The following is a 23,391-nucleotide window of genomic DNA, read 5'->3' as shown; positions in this document are numbered from 1 at the left end:
TAAAATCTTTAAAAAAAAAATTGGTTCTGGTTCCCTATGCCCAGCCCCCCACCACATATTTGGCTATGAGATTGGGGTCTCTCTTTCCTCCTTTCTCTCCTTTCTCTCCCCTTCATTCTAGCACAGAATTTTTCCCGGGGAGGGGGGCTAGGCCATGCCAGAATCCCCTGACAATCAGGATGTATTTGTTTCAGGTGGAGGTGGATTCTGAGCTTGGATAATTATTGCCCCCTACAGAGTCGGGGGCAGTGGTCCCTCACTGCAGGGGCTGGAGGAGAACTGTACTCATGGGTTCTGTGGTTCTGAATCTTCCGGACCCTGCTGTGATGCCTTTCAAGGGAAGACTTTCAGAGTCTGTGAGCCCACAGTCCCTGGGGCCCTAGGGAGCAAAAAGCTTCAGACTGAGTCCTATCAGAAGAGCCCCTGTTTGGAATTGCGGGACCCAAGGCAGAGAAGATGCAGGGGTTTGTGTGCAGAAACACTGGTTAGGAGGCCATGAGTCCTGCCTTGAAGTTTGGAAGCTGTGGGTTTATTTTCCAAGTGTGTTCCTTGAGCAGAGACCACTGGACCCAGAGAAAAGGCCACTGAGACCAGATGGTACAAAGCGTGCCCCTGGGGTTGAAGGCGGTTATTTGCACTCAGGCCCTGATTGCTCTTTGGGAGGAGTGAACATCATTGGCAAAAAGCCTAAGAAAGAAAAATCCTTGGAGGTGGAAAGAGAGGTGCTTTGAATGGATTGAGGACAAGAGGTTGGCCAAGGTGGTTCCAGAGCCAGGGATTCCAGGAGATGATGCCTCTTCCAGAAAGCTCCTGCCGGGCAAGAGTGAGAGTGAAGACTGAGTTACCCAAGGTGGGGCCGGAGTAGGGGTGGGGTTGGGCTAGAGGCTTGTTGGCCGGTGTAGGAAGCGTCCTTTCCACCCAATATATCAGACTAAAGCCCATCTCAGGGTAGCTCAAGCCCTTTGCTAGACCCTCTGGGCTGCCCACCCTGACCGCTCCCTACAAAATTACTGCGTCTTCGGTTGGACTCTTTAACAATTGCTTCCACCTGCCTTATAGTATAATTAGGTTTTGCCCCATAAATTATACATTTTAAAGAGAATAAGCAGATTGTAATTATTTTTGTACTCTCACCCTATAGTGCCTGGTAGGCTATATGTACGTAGCAGTATCTGAGTAATGCTTGAATGAATGAATGAGCGAGAACCAGGTGAGGGTGTGTGTGTGTGTGTGTGTGTGTGTGTGTGTGTGTGTGTGTGTTGAGGGTAGTTACTGCTGAAGGCAAGAAAAAGATGAGAGAAGAGGTGGGATGGGGAGAAAAGAACCCGGGAAGCGAGTAAATAAATAATTGTAAATAACTGTAAAAAGCTATAATAACTGCTAATAATTATTGTGCGTTTACCATGTATCAGGTATAACAACTAACTGTCTCATGGGTATGTTCGAACCTGATGTTCACAACAATCTTACAAGGTTGGTACCAATTCTGTCCTTGTTTTACGGGTGAGGAAGCCACGTCTCAGCCACATGACCGGTGAGTAGCAATACCTCAGGGCTTTTGGCCTGGAGAATCCAGGCTGAACTAGGAAACCAGCTTGCTCTCCAGCCTCCCCTGTTGTGCTTCCTTATGGCCCCTGGACTTCTCTTTTGAGGCATTTTGTAGGCTTTTAATTTTTTTTAAAGAATTTATTTATGTATTTGACAGAGAAAGAGATAGCGAGAGCAGGAACACAAGCAGCGGGAGTGGGAGAGGGAGAAGCAGGCTTCCCGCCGAGCGGGGAGCCCGATGTGGGGCTCGATCCCAGGACCCTGGGATCATGACCTGAGCCGAAGGCAGACGCTTAATGACTGAGCCACCCAGGCGCCCAGCTTTTAATTTTTTAATGATTTCTTTGAAATTATTTATTTATTAACTATCTTCACTGATGGAAAGTAAGCTGCAAGAAGATAGGGACCTCTCTTTTCTTTTCTTTTCTTTAGTAGTTTCCACACCCAACATGGGGCTTGAACTCACGACCCTGAGATCAAGAATCAGATGCTCTGCCAACCGACCCAGGCAGGCACCCCAATTTTCTATCTTTAGTTACATGCCTTGCCCTTAGAACTGCACCTGACACATAGTAAGCACTCAATAAATACATGCTTCCCAACTCACCGACAGAATGACGACTGCCTTTTAAAAATGACAACCCCCAGGATTCTCTCAGCCCATCTTCCACCCTGCCTCTCAGGTTTACCTGCCTCACCTCTGCACTCCAGTCCTGCCCGTCAGTGCCATCCCCTCCTCAGCCGTAACCTAAAGCTGGACTAGTGGACATTAAATGCAGGGCCAAGTTTTTGTCCCAGACAATCCCTGGACTCAGCAAATGCTGATCAGGTGACTGTCTCTCTCTGGCTTAGGATGGAAAGATGCCAGGAAAGATCGAACCATCTACCCTGATAGGTTACACCAGGGCTTCTAGAAGGGATTTTGTGGCAGGAGGAGGGGGGGAAGGAGATTGAGTGTCTCTGTGACTTGTGCAGGCAGCGTGATGGATGAGCAGTGGAAAGCCCTTTTATGAAACATGCCAGGCCTGCTGCAATAGTATCCCTCCCAACAGCCCAGAATTATATTTCCCTGAAGACACACTCAGTTGTGCTCTGGATTTACATGTGGGTGGCAACCTCCTGGCTCCTCCTTGGCCCTCCCAAAGGAGGTCTGTCTACAGATCCCCCAGCAGAGGAAGAAGCAGATGAGAACGGAGGGAGGTTTGAACCCTCTTCCCAAGAGCCTTGGCGCTTCCTGGAAATGGACAGTCCTTTAAGAGTTCCCTGACTTGTGCGGGTCATACTTTCTCCCCAGCCTACCAGTTTTCAGTTTGGGTACACAGTGAAGATTTATTTTCTCTCTCTCTCTTTCTCTCTTTCTCTCTCTCTCTCTCAAAAAGTGGCTGAGCCTCTGATGTTTGGCACTCAGGTTCTCCTGCGCAGAGAGAATGGGTGGGCGGGTAGTTCAGAGTATCTGGAATCATGTATCTTTCCTGTGGCTGTAAACAACCGGGAGTCCCCCAGCACATTACCAAATACAGTAGAAAGGAGTCAGTGGACCATGCACCGACCCCGGCAACATCCAGCCGGGATGCAGAAGTCGGATATGTGCTTGAGCAGGGCATGCTTGGGGTTGGCCTATTCCTGACCGGCCCCCCCCACCCCCATGGCCCCGTCTCTGCTTTTCTGGCTCTCCTGTGCTCTGATCAGCTTCTTCCAGCCTCTACATTTTTGTATCTTTTTCTCATTGCGTGGCCCCCTTGTCTTTAAAAGGCTAAATGCTCTGTACTAAATTTGGTCACACAGAGCTCCAAGATTCCCTGGAATGTCCTCAAGTTTCAAACAGTTCTGACAGCGAGGCAGGCCCGCCCCCTGCATGGGGATTGGCTTCTCCTTTCAGGGCCAGGCTGTTGTCAAGTCTTATTGGCCGCCGTTAGACCAGCCAGGGTCCACTAGCCCTGGGCTTGGGAGTTAGCTTGCAGTTAACGCTTGGACACCTGTGGGTCTGCAGGGCAGGGCAGCGGAGCCACGTCCTCAATCCGCTGGGGTTCTGCTCCCAAGCCCACTCTGCTCCATCCAGACCAGCTTGTGCACCCCCGGACTCCTGTAGCACCCCCCACCCCCACAAGAGCCACAGCCCACTTTGCCAAGATGTCCAAGGTAGCCAAGTATCGCCGGCAGGTGAGTGAAGACCCTGACATCGACAGCCTGCTGTCCACGCTGTCTCCTGAGGAGATGGAGGAGCTAGAGAAGGAGCTGGATGTGGTGGATCCGGATGGGAGCATTCCCGTGGGCCTGCGGCAGAGAAACCAGACAGAGAAGCAGTCCGTGGGCACGTACAACCGGGAAGCCATGCTCAACTTCTGTGAAAAGGAGACCAAGAAACTTATTCAGAGGGAGATGTCCATGGATGTGAGTGAGCAATATGCTAGAGGGAAGGGGGGAGGGGAGGGAGGGGAGGGAGACCTGAACTTGTGACTAGGATGCTTCTCTCCTCAGAGGAAAAGGTCTTGTTGGCAAAAGATGTAACGCTTCAGAACCGATTACCATCTGCTGAGCGGGCAGTGTGAACCTCTTACCCCTAATTTCTGTTATAAAGCACAAGTTGGCTCTGTTGGGAGAACTCAGCATCCCGCAGTAGCTGATAGGCCTGCTAGCAGAATGGGAGCTGGAGAATGCCCTTGAAGCGTTCATTGTCAAGTTGATTCCGTACTTGTCCCCCCGCACTTTTTTCCCCCTGCACATTCATTTCACCCATTGTGGGGAGGAGGCAGAGGATAGAATGATGCTTGCAGTCTCTTGGCAGCCACCCCAGAAAAGAAAGTCAGGCCTCCTTGCAGAACTGCTCATTTTGAAGCCCTCTGGCCCTGTGGGCAACTCGTGGCACACGAACCATTTGAGGAGGCTCAGGGGCAGATGGGCTTCCCAAAGCAATGGGAGTCAGGGGTCAGGGATCTGTGAGGTGGGCAATGCATCTTCACCTGATGGCTTCAGTTTCCCTCCCAGGGAAGTTGGGGTTTGCACTTCCTAGAGGAGCATCTTGAGGGAGCATCCCCTCCTGTTGGTCATAAGTCCTTTTATAAGCCAGCAAGGTCCCTTTGCTGGGGGATGAAGGTAGTTCCCAGCAGGGTTTTGCCTTGAGGAGGGGACAGAGGAGGGGCCAGTCAAGGAGGGCCATTTTGGAAACATCTGCTGACTTCTAGGATGGGCTTAAGCAAGACCTGCTTTTTGTTTTCCTGGCTTGGCATGGAGGAGTCCTTTATTCATCATGTATTCATATGTGAGTTTTCTTGGGACAAACTAGACTAGCCTCCACCTGAGTGTGACTCATAGAGCCCCTTGTCCGCTGTAGAGAGGGGTTAGTGGGGAAACTGTCCTCTGTGAGCCGGTTCTTACTGGCCATGTCTCTTGTCCTTGTGGATTCTTGCATGAGAAAGTTCAGTCTCAGTTCTTGTCCTTTGCTTCACTTCTATGGAAACCAAGACCCAGAGCTTCACATGATGTGTTCATTCTCCCAAAGGAGATGAGAAAGGCAACAGTATCTCCCGGAATTTCTGTGACATGTCTGGCTGGGTCAGAGATTGTGCTGGACATTAGTCATGGAGCACGTTTGCGGACAGAGCCCTGGCCCCTTGAGTGAAGGGATGGGGGAGGGAGGGATGAAGGAAAGTGAGGTAGGGGAGCTGGACCTCTGTCTCCATCCCTACCACACTGGGCCCAAGAAGTTGGGAGCGAGCGGAGTCAGAAGGCTCAGAAATTCATTACCCTGTGGGCAAGGTGATCGCCACTCGGATAATGATGAACAGATACTAGAACATTTATGGAAAAGATGAGAGGATATAGGGCACTCCCTGTGAGGGCCTGGTACTTCAAGACAGCTAACAGGACACGTAGGGAAAGCCACACAGCAGCCCAGGGCTTTGGCATCTCTGTAAATCCCCCACTTGGACCCCCAACTTTCACTCTGGAGCCCGGCCCTGCTCTTGCCTCACTCCTAGTCCCCAGACTCTGTGCCCAGTGGCTTCTGGTGTGCAGAAAGACAGTCCTGAGGCTAAAGTCAAATGCAGAACATTCTTAATCCCCAAGCAAGATGCTTAGGCTGTGGAGAGTGTGAGGGACTCTCAGGCTCCTGGAAATTGCATTCTCAAAAGGCTTTTTCCTCAGCCAACTGAAACCATGGCAAGCCTCGCCTTCCCGGTCCCACCTCCCTCACCCCTGCCAGGTGCACGCTTGTTTCTGCAGACAGAGTCTGAATCAGGGAATGGAGGGTGTGTGTGTGTGTGTGTGTGTGTGTGTGTGTGTGTGTATGTACATCTTCAGCATGAGAAGATGGCGTCAGGGCCATTTTTCCCTTGGAGGGATAGGCTGTCCCCATTCTTCCTCATCCAGTTCAAGGGCATATGTCGGCAGAGTGCCTGGGTGGAGTTCTGGGTGATCCCGAGCCATGAGCAGAAGTCATCTCTGTAAGTCTGGATGAATGGCAATGAACCCTACAAAGTGACTTCTTTAGCACCATTAGCAAGCTAGTAAGTGTGGGATTAAGAACTTGTTTAAGTGCCAGGAAAGCCTGGTTTGAGTACCAGCATCTCTTCCTAATAGTATAAATAAGTAACTTACAAGTTACCCAGTTGGCCTCCCTTCCCTCAGCTACACAGTATCCAGCCCGTAGGATTGTTGTAAAAAACGGAGAGGACAATAGTGGAAAGCACTTAGCACAGGGCTTGGCTTATAATAAATACACAATAAATGGCAGCTATGCAATTATTAATTCATTGCTGTCTCCCCCTGCCCAGCCCCTCCCTTCCATCAGTCCTCTGAGGGCTGAGCAAGCCAAGCCTGTCTGCTCAACTAGGGGCCAAAGTAAACAATAAACGAGCGAACCCTGGATGCTCAGGCTGGGGGGCCTTTGACACTGCAGATGCGGAGCGGCTCCAGGTGGGGGCTCCAGGCCGCTGGACTGGCGGTAGCTCTCACGGCTAGCGGCATTTGCTCCCTGTAAGGAACTGACTGGAAGTTAGTTAAGACAGAGTAACTCGACTCTAGGAAGCACAGCAAGGTGACCATTTACTGAGAATCTTCTGTAGGCGAAGCATATTCACCTCTTCCTTTAAACCTCACACTTCTTGGGAGATAGGTATGTTTATCCCCATGATACAGAGCAGAAAACTGAGGCTCAGAGAAGTTGAGTAACTGCCCTAAGTTCACACAGTCACAAGTACCCCGCCGGGCTTTAAGGACAGTGCTTCCTTCTCTCTGCCTCGCCAGGGTACAAAAAAGGGCAGTCGTGCCAGCCCCTGGCCCGAGGAGTTTATCATCCAATTAGGATCACAAGGCACACACATACAGAACCCCCATGGAGGTGAGATGGGGCTCAGACCACAAAGTCCTATGTTGCTGTAGGAGCAGCAGGTTATCACATCGTCTAGCCTGGCTGAATGCTCATCCCTGCCCCCAGGGCTGGGAACATAAATAGTAAAACCAAGTGTGGCCCCGGGATTCAAACTCTTAGAACCAAGTGTGGATTAGGGAAGGAAGTCCTGCCAAGATATTGGATGGCATTAGGAATTTTTGTTAATTCCTTTTGGGTGGGATAACGGTATTATGGATATACTTTTTAAAGGATCCTTGCCTTTTAGACACAGATCCTGAAATATTTATGGGGAAAACTGATAGGATTAGGGCATTTCCTTTAAAATAATATGGGCAAGGGGAGTGGGTAGGGGGATAGATGAACTAATACTGTCCACCAGTTGATAATTGTGGAAGCTGGGTGATGGGTCTGCATGTGTACCCATTACACGGTTCTCTCTACTTTTGTGTATATGCTTGACATTTTCCATAACAAAATGTTGGTTTGTTTTTTTAGACAGAAACTGAGAGCAGAGGCAGGCCCAGTTTGGGTCTTAAGTTCTGGTTTCTCCGGGGGAAGAGGAGTCCCAAGATTCAAACTCCGGCTATCGTGCTGGGTGGGTGTAGACTGTGCAAGGGGCCTCGGGCGGCACCTCCCTCAGTGGATAGAATACTCCAGGGCTGTCCTGGATTGGTTTACCCCCTGCTTCGTGAATACTCCTCTCCCCAACCCACCCCTGTGCCTCCTTCGAGGTCTCAGGCACCACTTCCTCCAGGTAGTCTTCTCTGACTGCCGGGCAAGTGTAGGAACCATGTCTGATCTGAGCACTCCAGTGCCACTCTGGACCAACCCCATCCTGTTTTCTTATCTCTCTTCCTCCCCAGCTTGTGTGATTCTGGTGGACAAGTGCTAACATAGGGCCCAGCACAGAGGTGGGCCCTCAGCCTCTGTTCGTTGAATGAATGTTAGGAGGGGGGAGGTGGGGCTTGGCAGAGCTGACCCCTGGCTTCCCTCCCTCCCTTTAAAAGTGCCTGTGTGTTCTACCCTAGTCCTTCTGGGACTCTCCTTCTGACCAGGTGGAAGACAAGGCCCCCTGGGCAGGTGTGTGGCCAACAGTTGAGTGAAACCCTTGTGCTTGGCTCAGGTTTCAGGAACCTGATCCTAGCAGGTCAACTCATGTGTTCTCTTTCCTTCCCCAGTGGGAAAGAAAAATCTCCAGCCTGCCTCCCCTGTCCTTCTCCCTGGCGTTACCAGGGGCTGGGGATTAGCGCCTCCACCCAGCCAGGAGCAGGGGCAGCTGAACTGGGGGGTGGAGGAAGCTCTTTTAGGTTCTCCCTTGAGAAGCTAACAAGAAGCACCCCACTAGCCAGTCACTTGGCCTCCTCACCTTCCCCTCGGGTCTCTGGCTCACCCAGCCTAGCGGGTCCCCTCCCCTACCAGGCCCAGCTCATGGCCCGGTGTCCATGGCTTCTCTACCGGGATGGGGATGCCGGGCAGGCCCGAGGCCGGCAGCACAACCCTCCGATTACCCTTTGCAGAGGGCTGGGCCCTATCAGGAGTGCCCTGGGCAGCAAGGCTCAACGATTAAGGAGATTAACCCCGACTGGTACACACCCAAAATAGCCCTGGAGGCTGGGGTGGAGAGGGCAGAAGAGGTGAGGGGGGCCTGTAGACCTGGGGAGGCGATAGCAGGCACCCAGTCAGGGTTAGACAAGTTTAAAAATCTCTCCCTGAAGTCTGAAAGGTGCCTCCGTCCAGAGTTTAAAAACTAGTTAACCAACTTCTTAAACTAGGTGGTGGGATCCGCAGGTGTTTGTTTTCATTGTTGCTCTTACTCATATTTTATACATTTTCTTCTGCGTGTATAGACTATCCGATCTGATGGATTTTAAGCGGCAAGGCCCCAGCGCCTGCTCCCACCCCCTCGGCACCGCCCCTGGTGCTCGACTTTTCTCAGCAGGACCACAGGGAGAAGAGCTTGGGTGGATGGGACATGTGGCAAGAGGGAGGCAGGCCAGATAGGACCAAGGAGGAGATGTAAACATGAAATGTCCCCACAGCGAGCGGGAGATGCAGATGGTCAGGGGACGGGCATGAGCCCCACTGACCAAGGGTGTCTGGTAGGCTGGGGGCTTCAGGTCCCCACACTAAGGCAGGAAGAGGCCTGTCTGAGCAGACACCCAGAGTGGAGACAAAATCCTCATCTAACCTGGCTACCCTCCCTCAGCCTCTCTTTCTCCCCCAAGAGACTCTGGAGACTTGTATCAGATGGCGTCAGCAAACCAGAGCTGGCCCACAGTGGGCAAAGCCTGGATGAAGGGCACTGGGAGAGCTACAGAAGACAGAGGGGTCAAGGGCGCTGTCCTTGGAGATCTACAGTCTACATGCATAAAGTCTACACACACACACTGCAGGGACAGCAAAAAAGCACAATGACTGGGGGGTGGGGGAAGAGAAGCTGACATTCGTATGTCTGCCAAGTTGGATAAACAAGAATATCCTGGACCGTAATACACAGTCCTTTCCAGATCAGGCTGTGCTTTCTTGTTTATTTGATCTCTTTTGGCATGACCAGCAAAGAAAGAAGGGGTCTGGATTCAGAGCCTCAGTTCCCCTAAAGGGGTCCCTTAGCCCCGGGCCATGTGGGGAATAGAAAGCCTGTAGGGGTTTGGAACCAAACAGGACCAGGTGTGATTCTGCTTCTGCCCCCGTTGGAGCTGGTGAGCACGTTACCTGAGGAAGAGCCTCAACTTTCCTGAGTACCTTCTGGACTTATTAATGCTATCTCATTAACATATAGCTGCTGGAGGCCCCATTGCTTTACTGTCAAGTGGGAAGATGACCTCAATCTTGAAGGGTTATCATGAGGATTAAATTGGCTGAGGTTCTGAAAGTGGCCCATCATGAGCAACTTCTCCTCCCTGAAGTTCCTCAGACGTTATACCTGTGAAATTAAAAGACAATCTGTCAGCAGGATTGAGGGAATGGCAGAAAGGGAGGGAGAGCATGGGAGGAAGAGAGGCAAGGAGCTAGCTTGAGGAAAAAGGCAGGCTTATTTACTGACTTCCTGCCTGGCCCCCTTGTCTTGATTTCTTTGAGCCTAATTTATTTCATGCCCCAGGCTCAGTGGCCTGCAGTGGGTGACTGGGTTGGAAACACGGCAGAGGTGGGGTAAAGGGCGATTGGGAGGAGGGTTGGGGACTAGTGAATTCTTGTCTGCAACTTCCAGGAGCTTAGAAAAGCCTAGGCTGCTTTGGACCAATTTGGCTCCACCCGTCTCTGAGGTTGGCTCTAGAAACGACCAGACCAGTGGGGATGGCAGGGTGCTGCTTAGGATAGCTAGGCCTCCCGCTCCCACACACCTCCACCTCCTCACCGGCCTGCTCTCGTGGAGGACCCTCGGGCTCTGCAGGTGCACACACCCCCAGCCCTGACTTCCGGATCAGGCCAGCAGAGCCCCCCCTCCCCCACCAGGTGGAATATCCTGGGGTGGGGGTGGGGTGTGGTGGCAGAACTTCCAGTGAAGCCCTGGGTGCAGAACGTATTGAGTTAGTGCTGAGCGCAGTGTCTTCAGAGGCCAGCTAGACCTGGATGCCGATCCTGCTCTGCTGGTGGCCGGCTGTGTAACCCGAACAAATTACTTTATCTCTCTGAGCCGGAGTTTCCCCATCTTTAAAATGGAAATAACACCTAGTCACAGGAGAGTTGTGAGGATTAAGCAAAAAAACATCTGTAAAGCAGGTCGCAGAGTGCTGGGCTGGAAACCTGGTAGTGAGGGCTAAACCCTAAATTTGAGTTTGGTCCCTTCCTTCGCTGCTCTTGCCTCCACTCCCCTTCTCAGCATCCTTTTCCTAGGCAGATTTCAGGAATTATGTTTTGTATCTACAAGGAGGGAGGAGGACTCCATTAAATCATGAATTCTCCAACTGTTTAGGAAGTTTCCATTACATTAGGTGCTTCTGAATGCTGGCACAGAGTAGTGAATAAGAGAGACCAGGTCCCCGCTCTCGTGGCGCTTCCATTCTAATGGGTGAGACCGAGAATACATGTACTTAAATAGATCACATAGAACACATGCACATCACATATAACGTATATGTCACATACACATAAAGGAGAAGAATGCACTTTCAAGAGAAGGTCTAGGACGATTTCCTGTAAGGTGGTCAGGGAAGACTCTGCCACAGGGGTGACATAAGCTCAGAGCCTGGAACGGACCGAAGGAGGCAGCCAATGGGAGGGTCTGAAGGAAGCTTTCCAAGCAGAGGGAACAGCACACAGAAAGGCCTGGGCAGGGGAGCAGGTGTAGTATGTCTGAGGAAAAGCCAGGCCAGTGTAACTGGAGCAGGGCGAGCCAGGGGTGGGGGTGGGGGGGGTTGGAGGTGATCAGGCCCCAGAAGTCAGCGGGACTCACATAATGCAGGACCTCATAGTGCAGCAGAGGGAGTTTGGATTTTTATTCCAAGTGTGGTGAGACATCATTGGAAGGTTGTGAGCAGGGGAGAGATGTGATCTGATCTAGGTTTTTTAAAGGATCCATCATCACTCTGCCAGCGTTCAGATGAATAGATGGTAGGAGGGCAAGCCTGGGGGAGAAGGGGGCCCGGCTAGAAGGGTGTGCAGTAGCTCAGGCAAGAGGCCAAGGACGACAGGAGGAGAAGTGGTCAGATTCAGGAAAGACCTCCAAGGTAGCACAGACAGGACTGTCTGACTCACCAGGGAAAAGAGAGGAGTGGGGGGCCCAGGCCTGCCTGAGCTATTGGCTAGATTTGATGCCATTTACTGAGGTAGGAAACAACAGAAGAGGAGTGGTTTTGAGGAGATCAAGAACTCTGATCTGAACAAGTTCATGGTGCTTGGTAGACATCAAAGAGCAAGTGTTGCATTGACTGGGCATGTGCAAGTCTGGAGCTCAGTGGGGTGGTGGGGCTGGAGATTCCATCTGGGAGCCATTAGTATATAAATGATACTTAAAACCATGAGCCTGGAAGAGATCATGTAGGGAGGAGCTGTGGATGAAGAGCAGAGGGCCAAGGACCATGCCCTCCATTACCCCAACATTTAAGCATCGGAAGAGGAACAGGGGCCAATGAAGGAGACTGAGAGAGGTGGGCGGAAGCTCAGAGCAGCTTCACAAAAGCAAGTGGACCGGGGCCTTATAGGAGGAGAGAGTCTCCACTGTTTCCGTTCTTGTTGAGAGGTCTAATAAGATAAGAACAGAGAATCAACTGTAGTAACTGGAAAGATGGAAGCCACTGAGACCTTGACAAGACTGGGGTCACTGCAGTGAAGAGTGGACTCGAGAGAGAATGGTCAGTGAGGACTGGAGATAGAGAATACAGACAGGTGTCTTCGGTTTTTTCCCCAGTTTTGTTCTAATGGGAAGCAAAGAAGTACGGCAGCAGCTGGAAGCAAATGTGGAATCAAAGGGGAATTTTTTTTTAAAGATGGAGTATGATAGCATGTTTATATACTAAGGGGGTTGGTTCAGTAGAGAGAGAACCCTCGATGGCACTGGAAAAGGCAGGAAAAGAGATGGAATGCACTGGAGTGGAGGGGTTGGCCTTGGCAGCAGGCGGTCACCTCTGGTCCTAGGAGGGAAGACAGTGGAGACCAGCAAGGATGCAGGCAGGTTGCTAAATGTGGTCGGGGGAGAGTAGGTGGGGCTGGTCTGTGTTGACACATGCACGGTGCTGCTCCAGGAGGATCCCCCTGGCGGCTGGACACAGGCTGGACTGAAGTGGGGAGAAACTGACGGGGCTGTGACAGTAGTCAGAGGTTAAACGTCAGGTCGCAAGAAAGCTGCTCAGTGCTCCCTGGGTGGGGTAGAGAAAACATGAAAACACTTCCGGATCGGCATCTGGCACGTGAACAGTCAATAGACAATAGCCAGCTCCAGAGCTCCTTGAAAATCCAGTCGATTTTCACCTCCAGTGCATCCATCTTCTGTCCCCAAGGCCACCCATGCCCAAGGAGAAGGAGGTCCCTTCCCAGCACACAGCTGATGGCCCTGGGTTTGCAGGGCAAGCCAGGGGGGCGCCTGGGGCTCACTCCCGGCTTGACTGTCTCCTAGCTGCGTGGCCTCAGACAAGCATTGAACATTTATAAGCTTTACTTTCCTTTCATTGTGTTCTTTAATGCCTTTTCTGTGTCTCATTTTGTACTTGACAATAATGGATTTTTTCCTAACACTTTGTTTTTATTGAAATATAAAACACATACAGCAAAGTGTCCAAAACACAAATGTAGAGTGTCATGAATTCTCACAAAGATGAGGATTCTAACAAGTCGGGAGCTCAGTGGGGTGGTGGGGCTGGAGATTCCATCTGGGAGCCATTAGTATATAAATGATACTTAAAACCATGGGCCTGGAAGAGATCACGTAGGGAGAAGTTGTGGATGAAGAGCAGAGGGCCAAGGACCATGCCCTCCATTACCCCAACATTTAGGCATCGGAAGAGGAGAAGGGGGCCAGTGAAGGAGACTGACAGAGAGAATAAGGAGAATATTGCCAGCACTGCGGGACCCCCACCCACCCTCTGCTTCCTCTCCAGCTCTACCCCCGTCGTCCCCGCCACAGGAACCCCTACCCTGACTCCAACCCCGTAGGTTAGTCTTGCCTGTTTTTAAATTTTATATATATGTAAATATATATATATAAAATATTTTATATTTTATATAAAATCATAAAGTAGGTGTTCTTTTGTATTCTACTTTTTTTAAAGGTTTTATTTCTTTGACAGAGAGTGAGAGAGAGCACAAGCAGGGGGAGCAGCAAGTAGAGGGAGAGGGAGAAGCAGACTCCCTGCTGAGCAGGGAGCCCAGGATCACAACCTGAGCTGAAGGCAGACACTCAATCGACTGAGTCACCCAGGCCCCCGATAATTGTTTTTACTTTTTATTTATGTATTTATTTATTTTTGATAATTGTTTTTTTTATTTTTTATTTATTTTATTTTATTTTTTTTAAGATTATTTATTTATTTATTTGAGAGAGAGAGAATGAGAGACAGAGAGCATGAGAGGGAGGAGGGTCAGAGGGAGAAGCAGACTCCCTGCTGAGCAGGAAGCCCGATGTGGGACTCGATCCCGGGACTCCAGGATCATGACCCGAGCCGAAGGCAGTCGCTTAACCAACTGAGCCACCCAGGCGCCCCGATAATTGTTTTTTTTAAAGATTTTACTTATTTATTTGACAGAGAGAGACACACTGAGAGAGGGAACACAAGCAGGGGGAGTGGGAAAGGGAGAAGCAAGTTTCTCGCAGAGCAGGGAGCCCGATGCGGGGCTCGATCCCAGGACCCCGGGATCATGACCTGAGCCGAAGGCAGATGCTTAACGACTGAGCCACCCAGGTGCCCCAGCTCTCACTGCTGTAGAGTATTCCATGAGTGTTTCATTGTATGAACATGACATCATCTATGTATTCATTTCACTGTTAATGGACTTTGGGTTGTTTTACAGTTTGGGGCTATCATTAACCATGCTCCTGTGAACATTTTTGCACATCTTTTGGTGCACTTATGACTTCATTTGTGCTGGGTATGTACCTAGGAGTGGAATTGCTGGGTCATAGAAAATGCAGAGTGAACTTTTCATTTCTTCACCTGCAAATAACAATGATACTGCCTAATTTGAAGAGTACAAAAGTTCGAAGAAGTGCATGACAGTGATTTGCAAACAGTAGGCATATCATAAAGTGGGGGCCACCATCATCATTTCTAATGGTGTCCATCTTTGGGAGCAACTAGAGTGCTGTCGAGTCCTTTGGCCACGTCCTGCCGGCTGTCCTGCTGAGCCCTACTATTAAGATTTGCCCTTCGGGGCGCCTGGCTGGCTCGGTGGGTTAAGTGTCTGACTTCAGCTCAGGTCATGATCCCGGGGTCCTGGGATAAAGCCCCACACCGGGTTCCCCACTCAGCAGAGAGCCCTTCTCTCTCATCTCATGGAAAAGGTGTCCCTCTCCCTGTCCCAGGCTGGTGCCCCCACCCCCTTTTCTCTCCTGTCTTCTCAGGGACATTTGCTCCTGTAAACATCTGTTTTCTCTCAGACTCTCTCTCTCTCTCTTTCCCCTTCAACTTTCCTTCCTACTGGCTCTTTCTCTCTAGTTCCCACCTTCTCTCCTTTCCTTCGTAGCGAAGCTGTAGGGAATCGTATCTACACTCACTCTCACACCGCCCGCCCCTGCACTGACCTCAACCTCCAGAAGGTCTCTGCGGACCTCCTTGTTGTGCACCCAGGGGATGCTTTCTTAGTCCTTACCCTGTTTGTTTACTTTGTGGTATTCCACTACTCTCTCCTTCTCAAAATACTTCCCCTGGGGCCAAGACACCACACTCACCTCCCTGGCTTTCTTTTTCTCTCTCTAGCTGTTCTTTCCTTGTCTCCTCTGAGAGCAGCCCTTCCTCCGAACGCCTCACTATTGTTGTTTTTCAGGGCCCTGCCCTCCCGAGGCCGTCTTCGTGGCTACCCTCATCCAACCCCACGGATTCAGCTACCACCTATATGCTCTGTCTCGATCTCTCACCTAGATCTCTATTTTGAGTTCTAGATCATTCACTTGCTTTTTGGACCCCTCAAGTGTCTCAGATTCAATGAGTCTAAAAATAAATTATTCATAGTCACCTCACCCCAACCCCCCAGCCTGCCTTTCCTCCTGCATTCTACACTGGGGTAAATAGAAGCACACCTAGGTCAGAACTCTGGGGTCTCTCGGTGTTCCCAGACTCTCCCAGTGACCGAACCATATTGCTTCTACCTGTGCCATCCCTCTCGGGTCCCCCCTGCCCCCGTGGTGCTTCTGCTGTCACCTGGATCACTTATCAGCCATGAGAATGCTGTGACCTCCCAACTGATCTCCCTGTCTCTCTTCTCCCCCCATTGCAATCCATTCTCCCCACAGCTGCCGGTGTCTTATTATAAAATAGAATCATGATCTTGACACTCTCCTGCGTAAAAGCCTTCAGTTGCTCAACATAGCTTCCATGATCAAATTCACCCTCCTTAGTGTGGCTTAGGAGGCCCTTGGCAACCCAACGCCTCCCTATCTCTGTAGCTACTAATATCCTTCTCCTTGACTTTTACCCTTTGCTACAGTTACACTTGACCCCTGGTTCTCTAGCGGTGCCACACGTTATCTTGCTTCCTCTGTGCCTTTGCACCAACCATCACCTTTGACTGGGATGCTGGCCCCACCCTGGGCCTTGCTAACTTGGATTCTTTCAAGGCTCAGCCCAGGTGACAGCTTCCTACTTCCCCAATCCCTCCAGTCTGGGTTGTGCGCTCCACCCCTGTGTTCACCAAGCACCATCTGTCTGCAGCTCCCGTCACTTTTTGCAGCATGTACACACCTAACACATTGTTTCAGCTTAGCCTGTTTCTGTGCCTTCCCCTGACTTCTTAAGAGCAAGGCCTGACTCTTACTCATCTCCGTGTCCCCAGCAGTGAGCACAGTGCCTGGCTCAGTAAATGTTAAGCGAATGAGAGACAAATGGTTTGCAAATGCCATTCTTGTCATACTTGATTGAATCTGCAGGAGTTATGAATTCATCTAAACTCTTCTGAGACAATTTGAAAATACGATGTTGGGGGCGCCTGGCTGGCTCAGTTGGTAGAGCATGCAACTCTTGAATTTGGGTCATGAGTTCAAGCCCCATATTGGGTGTAGAGCTTACTTAAAAAAAATAATAATAAAAAGAAAATATAATTTTTATGTCCAAATCCTCAAATGAAAGGCAATTTGGCAGTGACTCTTTTTTCCCAGTTTCTGTAAACAACCAATTAAATCAGTCCACACATTTACACTCTGGAATCTGAATTGTTGGGATGGGTCATTGCCATATTTTCCTTTCAGGACAGAATGAGCCTCAAGGACTCATTTTTAACTTTTTCCATTATGTCCCTTCCTTGTTCTTCTCTTTCCCAGCTCCCTAGGGATCTGAGATTATAGGCGGACATTTTTAGCTTGACCCAATCAAGTTTGCCCATGATCTCTGGGGCCACAGATACACCCTAAAGAGGAGAGTAAGAATTTGTTCTGTATACAGCCAGCCAAGGCCAGCAGCTCCCATTATCTGAGTACTTCCCTGGAGTATCCGGAGAAGTTCAGCCTTTTGCCTCTAGGTCTAGAAAAAAGTAATATGGCTTCTCTAGAGAACTTGCTATAAGCAGATTATCTCTTTGGATCACACACATAGCAGGAGAGCTGTCTTGGGATGGTCTTTTGGGAGGCCCAGTGTTCAGATATGTGAGTATGATGACCCAGGAGGTCTGGATATACCAGTTCCGTGGCCATGTAGACACAGACTTGCCCTACTGAAGCCAGAACGGCGAGGCTGGGATTAGGTTCTTGTAGACAAACAATCAGCTTTTCTCAGTCAGGGTTCTGCAAAAGAATTAAGCCCCACAGAAAATTAATGGAGCGATTATTTCCTCAATTCTCCCAAAGATGCTAAATAGCAGGTCCCATTCTAGATATATAGGAAAGAAATTAATTCATTACATACAATGGATGCCTTCAGGCGTTGAGGACTTAATTTTTCTCCTGGAATCCCAGTTGAGAAAGGATGACATTGAGCCATCTTGCTTCTACCAAGTTTCCCCAAGATGAATCATCTCAACTGATCCAATGGCATCTCTTGCACTCGCCACTTAGTGATAACCTGTCTGTCTCTGGTCCTTCACTGCACTGAAAAATATAATGTATTCGAAATCACCAAGAAGATATTTAATAATGACCTCAGAGTGCTGAAGACTCCAGTGGTCAAGGAGATTTTTCCCTCCAGTCTGTAATCTTTGCCTTAAAGGCGGGAATAGGGGGTGGTACGTAAGCATAGAGGTGTTATTTCTAGATGGACTTTCTTCAAAAAATACCTTATAATTATGGGTTTCCCCCACTATCGAAAAACAAGGCCTTCCTATGAAACCTGTTGCAAGCGGAAACGGCAGAAAACAAAGGAACACTTACCACCAATTTATATGGAAAAATTTTTGAGCATTCCCAGACCCCCAAAATAACTTCTCTTAGGCTTTTCTGATACCTTAGGACACATCTTGCTAACAGAAGCACAGAATAAATGGAGATAAAGCACAGATGCTCACAGACACAGTTCAAAGCTCTGGGGACTGGATGCTGAGGTGCTGAGTGTAATTGGGGGGGAGTTTGGTGGAGGGTGCAGGGGGTGCAGGGGGGGCCCTCTAGCTGCTGTTTGGGGTGCGTGCTGCCTCTGTGAGGACTCCCTGCAAAACCAATGCTGAGCGCTACTTTTGTTTTTCCCCTTTTTTTGGAGAAGGGAAAATCCGCTTCAGATTTCTTTCAGTTAGCGAAAACAGGTAGCAATGCCGGCCCGTGAAAGCAAAGTGGCGCAACGCAAACTTTCGTAAAGGGAAGGATACCTGTATAATGTCATAAGGCTCGTTATAGACAATACACAAAACATAGGGAAAAAATAACCAACAATCCTGTTTCATTAGCTCAAGACAGTAGCCACTGGCAGTTTTTTGGGGTGTATGTGTCTGTGGGAACTTTTCCTTTTGTGGTTGAGGCCATTGTATACACTCACACATAGGCACATAAATTGTGTTTCCTGCTTTTTTTTTTTCTTATCATAGTGTAGTCATTTTCCCATGTCCCTGAAAATTCTTCCTAAACATCGTTTTCAGTGGATGTTAGCATAGTGCATCATATGGCCGGGTTGAGCCATATGTCTATATTTGGACATTTACATGGTTTCTAATAAATCTATTTTCCAAGGGCCCAAACAGATCCCCAGAGCACAGGCTCCTTCCCTTGGCCCTTGGCACCCATCCGCAGAGAGGTGGAGCCAGCCAAACAGGATGATAAATAGAACCGTTAGCACACTGTCCCCCAGCTGAGACTCACAGCCAGCTGGGGGCAACAAAACTCCGAAAGGAGAGGAGAGACTCACTGGACACTGGAAGGGAAGGGACCGATGGTCACTCCTGGGACACAGTCCACAGCCCAGGTGAACATGAGGTCACACACGTTGTTTTCTAGAGGATCAAGTTCCTGATGTTGGGATATCTGCCAAACGGGGCAAACCTCCGCCTCCTCCTCACCGTGGCTCCCAGGAATAGATCTGTTCATGGGCACCGTGTGCCTGGCTTCCTTTTGTCTTGGGAGGAGGGAATTGTTACCACTTAAAAAGAGAATCAAGGCTGCAGCCTTGGAAAATTCCGGATGTAGGGAGGATGTCAAGTTCAGTTAGTCCCTCCTCCTGCTTCCAGGGGGCCCTGCTCCAAAGCCGGTCTAAAGTACCGTAGTCAAAACATAATACCTGGTCAGGAGGCAGTCCTTTTTCCTTCCCAAGAGAAATCGAAGAGTCTCTCACACCAGTAGCCCGTAGGTAGGCATTCAGCTTCTTCCATCTATACCATCTCACTCGATCCCGCCATCATCCTCCCCCCAGGCTCTAACCTGCCTGACAGATGAAGAAACTAAGACTTAAAGAGCTTTCCCCGCTGCTGACCGAGGAAAGTCTTGAACTCTTTCTTCTAACTTTAGGTTGCAACAAACCGCGTAACTGAGAAAAAAACAATCTGTCTCTCGAGCTTTCCCTTTGGACCTCCACTTGAATGGGAGGTGCAATTGTTCAGTCAGCATTGATGAGACATTCCCTGTGCGCCCATTTCCAGGATGGGTTCAGTCCTGGTGGCCTTCTTGGCAGCAGCTTTCTTATCACTGTGCTGCATCCTGCAAACACTGTTAGCAGAGGTGGGCACTGGCCTCCCTGCCCTCAGAGAGAACCCTGGGAAGGCGGTCAGGAAACACTCCTGGCTGTTCTGGGGTGAATCCTTCTTCCATCCTGAAGGACCCTTGTGCTCTGGCTCCCTTCACCCTTCTCCCTAATGTAGAACCTCCCTTAAGGTTCTTCTCCCCAAGCCCCGCTGTGGAAGAGGCTGTGGTCTTTCCAGCTTGCCTCTTCCTGATGACACTGGAACCAATCACACAAACCCTTTATTATTTAGGGTTTTTTTTAATTGTTCATCATACATGCAAATACAAAGAGGAAAATACAACTGGCCCAAATGGGAAGTGACCATCATTCTAGGTCTGAACTGTCCAATATGGTACCACTTGCTACACGTGGCTATCAAGGACTTGAAATGGGACCGGTCCAAACTGGGATGTGCTGTAGTGTGAAATGCCTATCAGATTTTAGAGTTAGCAAGAAGGAAAGAATGTAAAATCTTATTAATAATTTTATATTGGTTATGTATTGAAAAGATATTTTGTATGTCTTCAAAACATTAAAGTTAGTTTCACTTGTTTCTTTTTACTTTAGAACATTTAAAATTGCATATGTAACTCACATTATATTTCCACTGGATAGTGCTGGTCTACAATGTAGTGTTTCCAACTGTGGTCTCTGGCATATAGGTCTTTGGGGGCTTTTTTGTTTTTCTTTTTATACTTTCAGTTTTTTATTTAATCGTTATCTTTTAGAAAGTAAAGCAAGAGAAGATAAGCATAGTATATAAAATAAGATTTTTAGTATAACCCTTCTATCATTGTGCAGTTAAGACTAAAATCTCCCTTCATTATCTTTAAATTATTTTTATTAAGATATAATTCACAAGTCACAGAATTCACCCTTTTAATGTGTGAAATTCAGGGGTTCCTGGCTGGCTCAGCCAGTGAAGCATGTGACTCTTGATCTCAGCGTTGTGAGTTCGAGCCCCACACTGGGTGTAGAGATTACTTAAAAACAAAATCTTAGGGGCGCCTGGGTGACTCAGTCAGTTGAGCATCTGACTCTTGGTTTCAGCTCAGGTCATGATCTCATGTCATGGGTTGTGAGATCGAGCCCCACGTCGGGCCTGCACTCAGGGGGAAGTCTGCTTGAGATTCTCTCTCTCTCTCTCCCCCCTCTGTCGCCTCCCCTGCACTCACTCTCTCTAAAATATATAAATAAATCCTTAAAAAATAGTAAAATAAAATCTTAAAAAATAATAACAATAAAGTGTGCAATTCAGTAGCTTTTTTAGTATATTCACTAATTTGTACAATCAACACCACTACCTAATTCCAAAACATTTTCATCATCCCAAAGGGAAACCCCATACCCATTAGCAATTACTCCCCTGTTCCTCTCCCCCTTTCCCAGCCCCTACAACCACGAATCTACTTTCTGTCTCTATGGTTTTGCTTATTCTGGATGTTTCATAGAAATGGAGTCACACAATATGTGGTCTTTGGGGTCTGGCTTCTTTCATATGATATCTTTCAAGGTTCATCCGTGTTGTAGTGTTCTTTCTTATGGCTGAATAACATTCCTTTGTAGAGACCACATTTTGGTGATCCACTCAGCATTTGATGGATATTTGGGTTGTTTCCACTTTGGGCTATTATGAATAATGTTGCCATGAACATTCGGGTATAAGTTTTGTGTAGACCTATGTTTACAATTTTCTTGGGTATACACATAGGCGTGAATTTGCTGGGTCATATGAAAACTCTATATTTAACTTTTTGAGGAACTGCCAAACTGTTTTTCAATGTTGCTACACCATTTTGCATTCCCACCAGCAATGTATGAGAGTTCCAGTTTCTCCATATCTTCCCTAACATATTATTGTCTGTCTTTTTTATTATAGCCGGCCTAGTTGGTGTGAAGTGTATCTCATATGGCTTTGCTAACCTCAAAGGATATGAGTTTTATTTTATTAAATAATGTGGCAGTCTCGGGCGCCTGGGTGGCTCAGTTGGTTAGGTGACTGCCTTCGGCTCAGGTCGTGATCCTGGAGTCCCAGGATCGAGTCCCACATCGGGCTCCCCACTCACTGGGGAGTCTGCTTCTCCCTCTGACCCTCTTCCCCTCTCATGCTCTCTCTCACTCTCAAATAAATAAAATCTTTAAAAAAAAAAATAATAATGTGGCAGTCTCCATGCTTCTATTCTCTAAATCCCTTTCCTCTTCTTGATGGTTTTCGTTGTTACTTACACACCCACAACTCCCAAATCCACAGCTCAAGCCCAGATCTCTTGCCTGAGCCAAAGATGCTTATTAATGCCAACTTGTTAGGCATTTAAGTCTTGTCATGGCCAAAACAATTCATCATCTCAATTCCCATCCTCACCGTCCATAGTCCTTGCTAGGGCTATAAGCATCACCATGTATCTGGTCGACTGAACTGGGAATCTTGACAATCACCTTCCACTCTTCTTGCTATTCCCCACTTCACTAAATCATATTAACTGTACCCCCAGAAGTATCTGGAGAATTCATCTCCTCTTCTTTGTGCTCACTGATCAGCCGTGGTCCAGGATCTCATCACTTCTTGCCTGGACTTTTGTGATCGCTCCTACCTGGTCTCTTTCCCTCCAGTTCCTCCCAGCCTCGACTCCATTCTCCAAATAGCTGCCAAGGCTATCTTTCTAAACCACAAATCTGATGGTCACGGCTCTGGTTAAAAATCTGTATGTTTCGGGCGCCTGGGTGGCTCAGATGGTTAAGCGTCTGCCTTCGGCTCAGGTCATGATCCCAGGGTCCTGGGATCGAGCCCCACATCGGGCTCCTGGCTCAGCGGGGAGTCTGCTTCTCCCTCTTCCTCTGCTTCTCCCACTGCTCATGCTCTCTCTCTATATATATGTGTCTCAAATGAATAAATAAAATCTTAAAAAAAAAATCTGTATGTTTCTCCATCACCCACTGGGTGAAGCCCACATCCTGTAGCGTGATGTATGAAGTCTGTCATGGTCTGGCTCAGGGTAGAGTTCTGGTCTCCTCTCTCACCCCCACTTCCTCAGCCCCCTCCTGTTCCAAAGAACTTTCCAACCATCCCTGGATGTACTGTGCTCCAATAATCACATGTTTTGCCTGTCTTGTTCCCTCTGCTAGGAAAGTCCTTCCCTTGTCTCCTGTGCCCAAGTGACCTCCTCTGAAGCTTCACTCCCACCTCCTCCAGGCTCTCCCCTCCCATTGTGTATTCACTGGGTCCTGGACTGTGTCGAAGCCACTTGACATCCCTGATGTAATGGATTGACACCCTTATTTGCTGCCTCTCTTCTCCCTAAATCTTGACTTCCCTTTCTTTCCCCCCAGTGGAATGACCAGCCCCAGCTCCCAGTTCTCCTGGAGCTTAAAGATTCAGCTTAATGCTCAGGCTGTTCCCTAACTCTGATGGACTCCCCAGTGTGCTTCCTCTCTCAGCCAACAAGGGTGATCCCCCTCTCTGTGGCCTTGGCGCACAGAAAACCTGTGCCTCCTCAGGCCTCAGCTGCTGGAAGGGAGCTGCATTTGGGGGTTGTAATGACCTGCATCACGAAAGGAGGAAGTTCCCAGAACAACTAGCAAGTGTCTGAAACCTGGGAAATTGTGGCTCAAGGTGTATCATTTTACTAGGGTAAAAATCCCCCGGAAAAGTCAGCGGTGAGTGGAGGTAGCACTGAAGTCGACAGTCCCCTCTCCCTTCCATAGTTCTGTCCCCTCCAGAGACTTTAGGAGACTCCGGAGAAGGCCTCTCATAATAGCTTAGTGGCCAGAATGGACAGA

The 23,391-nt window shown here is 49.0% G+C and overlaps 1 protein-coding gene across 1 annotated transcript in view; it reads left to right on the top strand.

Annotated features, from left to right (window-relative positions):
- The first annotated feature begins 3,465 nt into the window (after positions 1-3,465).
- Positions 3,466-23,391, top strand: part of LMOD1 (leiomodin 1) — a 40,077-nt gene continuing 20,151 nt past the window's right edge. Inside the window, exon 1 of the mRNA XM_081823052.1 lies at positions 3,466-3,939. Within this exon, the coding sequence (XP_081679178.1) occupies positions 3,679-3,939 (261 nt within the window). The 5' untranslated portion in view covers positions 3,466-3,678. The remainder of the gene's footprint in view (positions 3,940-23,391) is intronic.

The sequence above is a fragment of the Leptonychotes weddellii genome, chromosome 6, assembly GCF_054177405.1.
Source record: "Leptonychotes weddellii isolate Sample4059 chromosome 6, ASM5417740v2, whole genome shotgun sequence".
Classification (NCBI taxonomy): Eukaryota; Metazoa; Chordata; class Mammalia; order Carnivora; family Phocidae; genus Leptonychotes; species Leptonychotes weddellii.
This window is presented reverse-complemented; position numbering and strand designations above follow the sequence as displayed.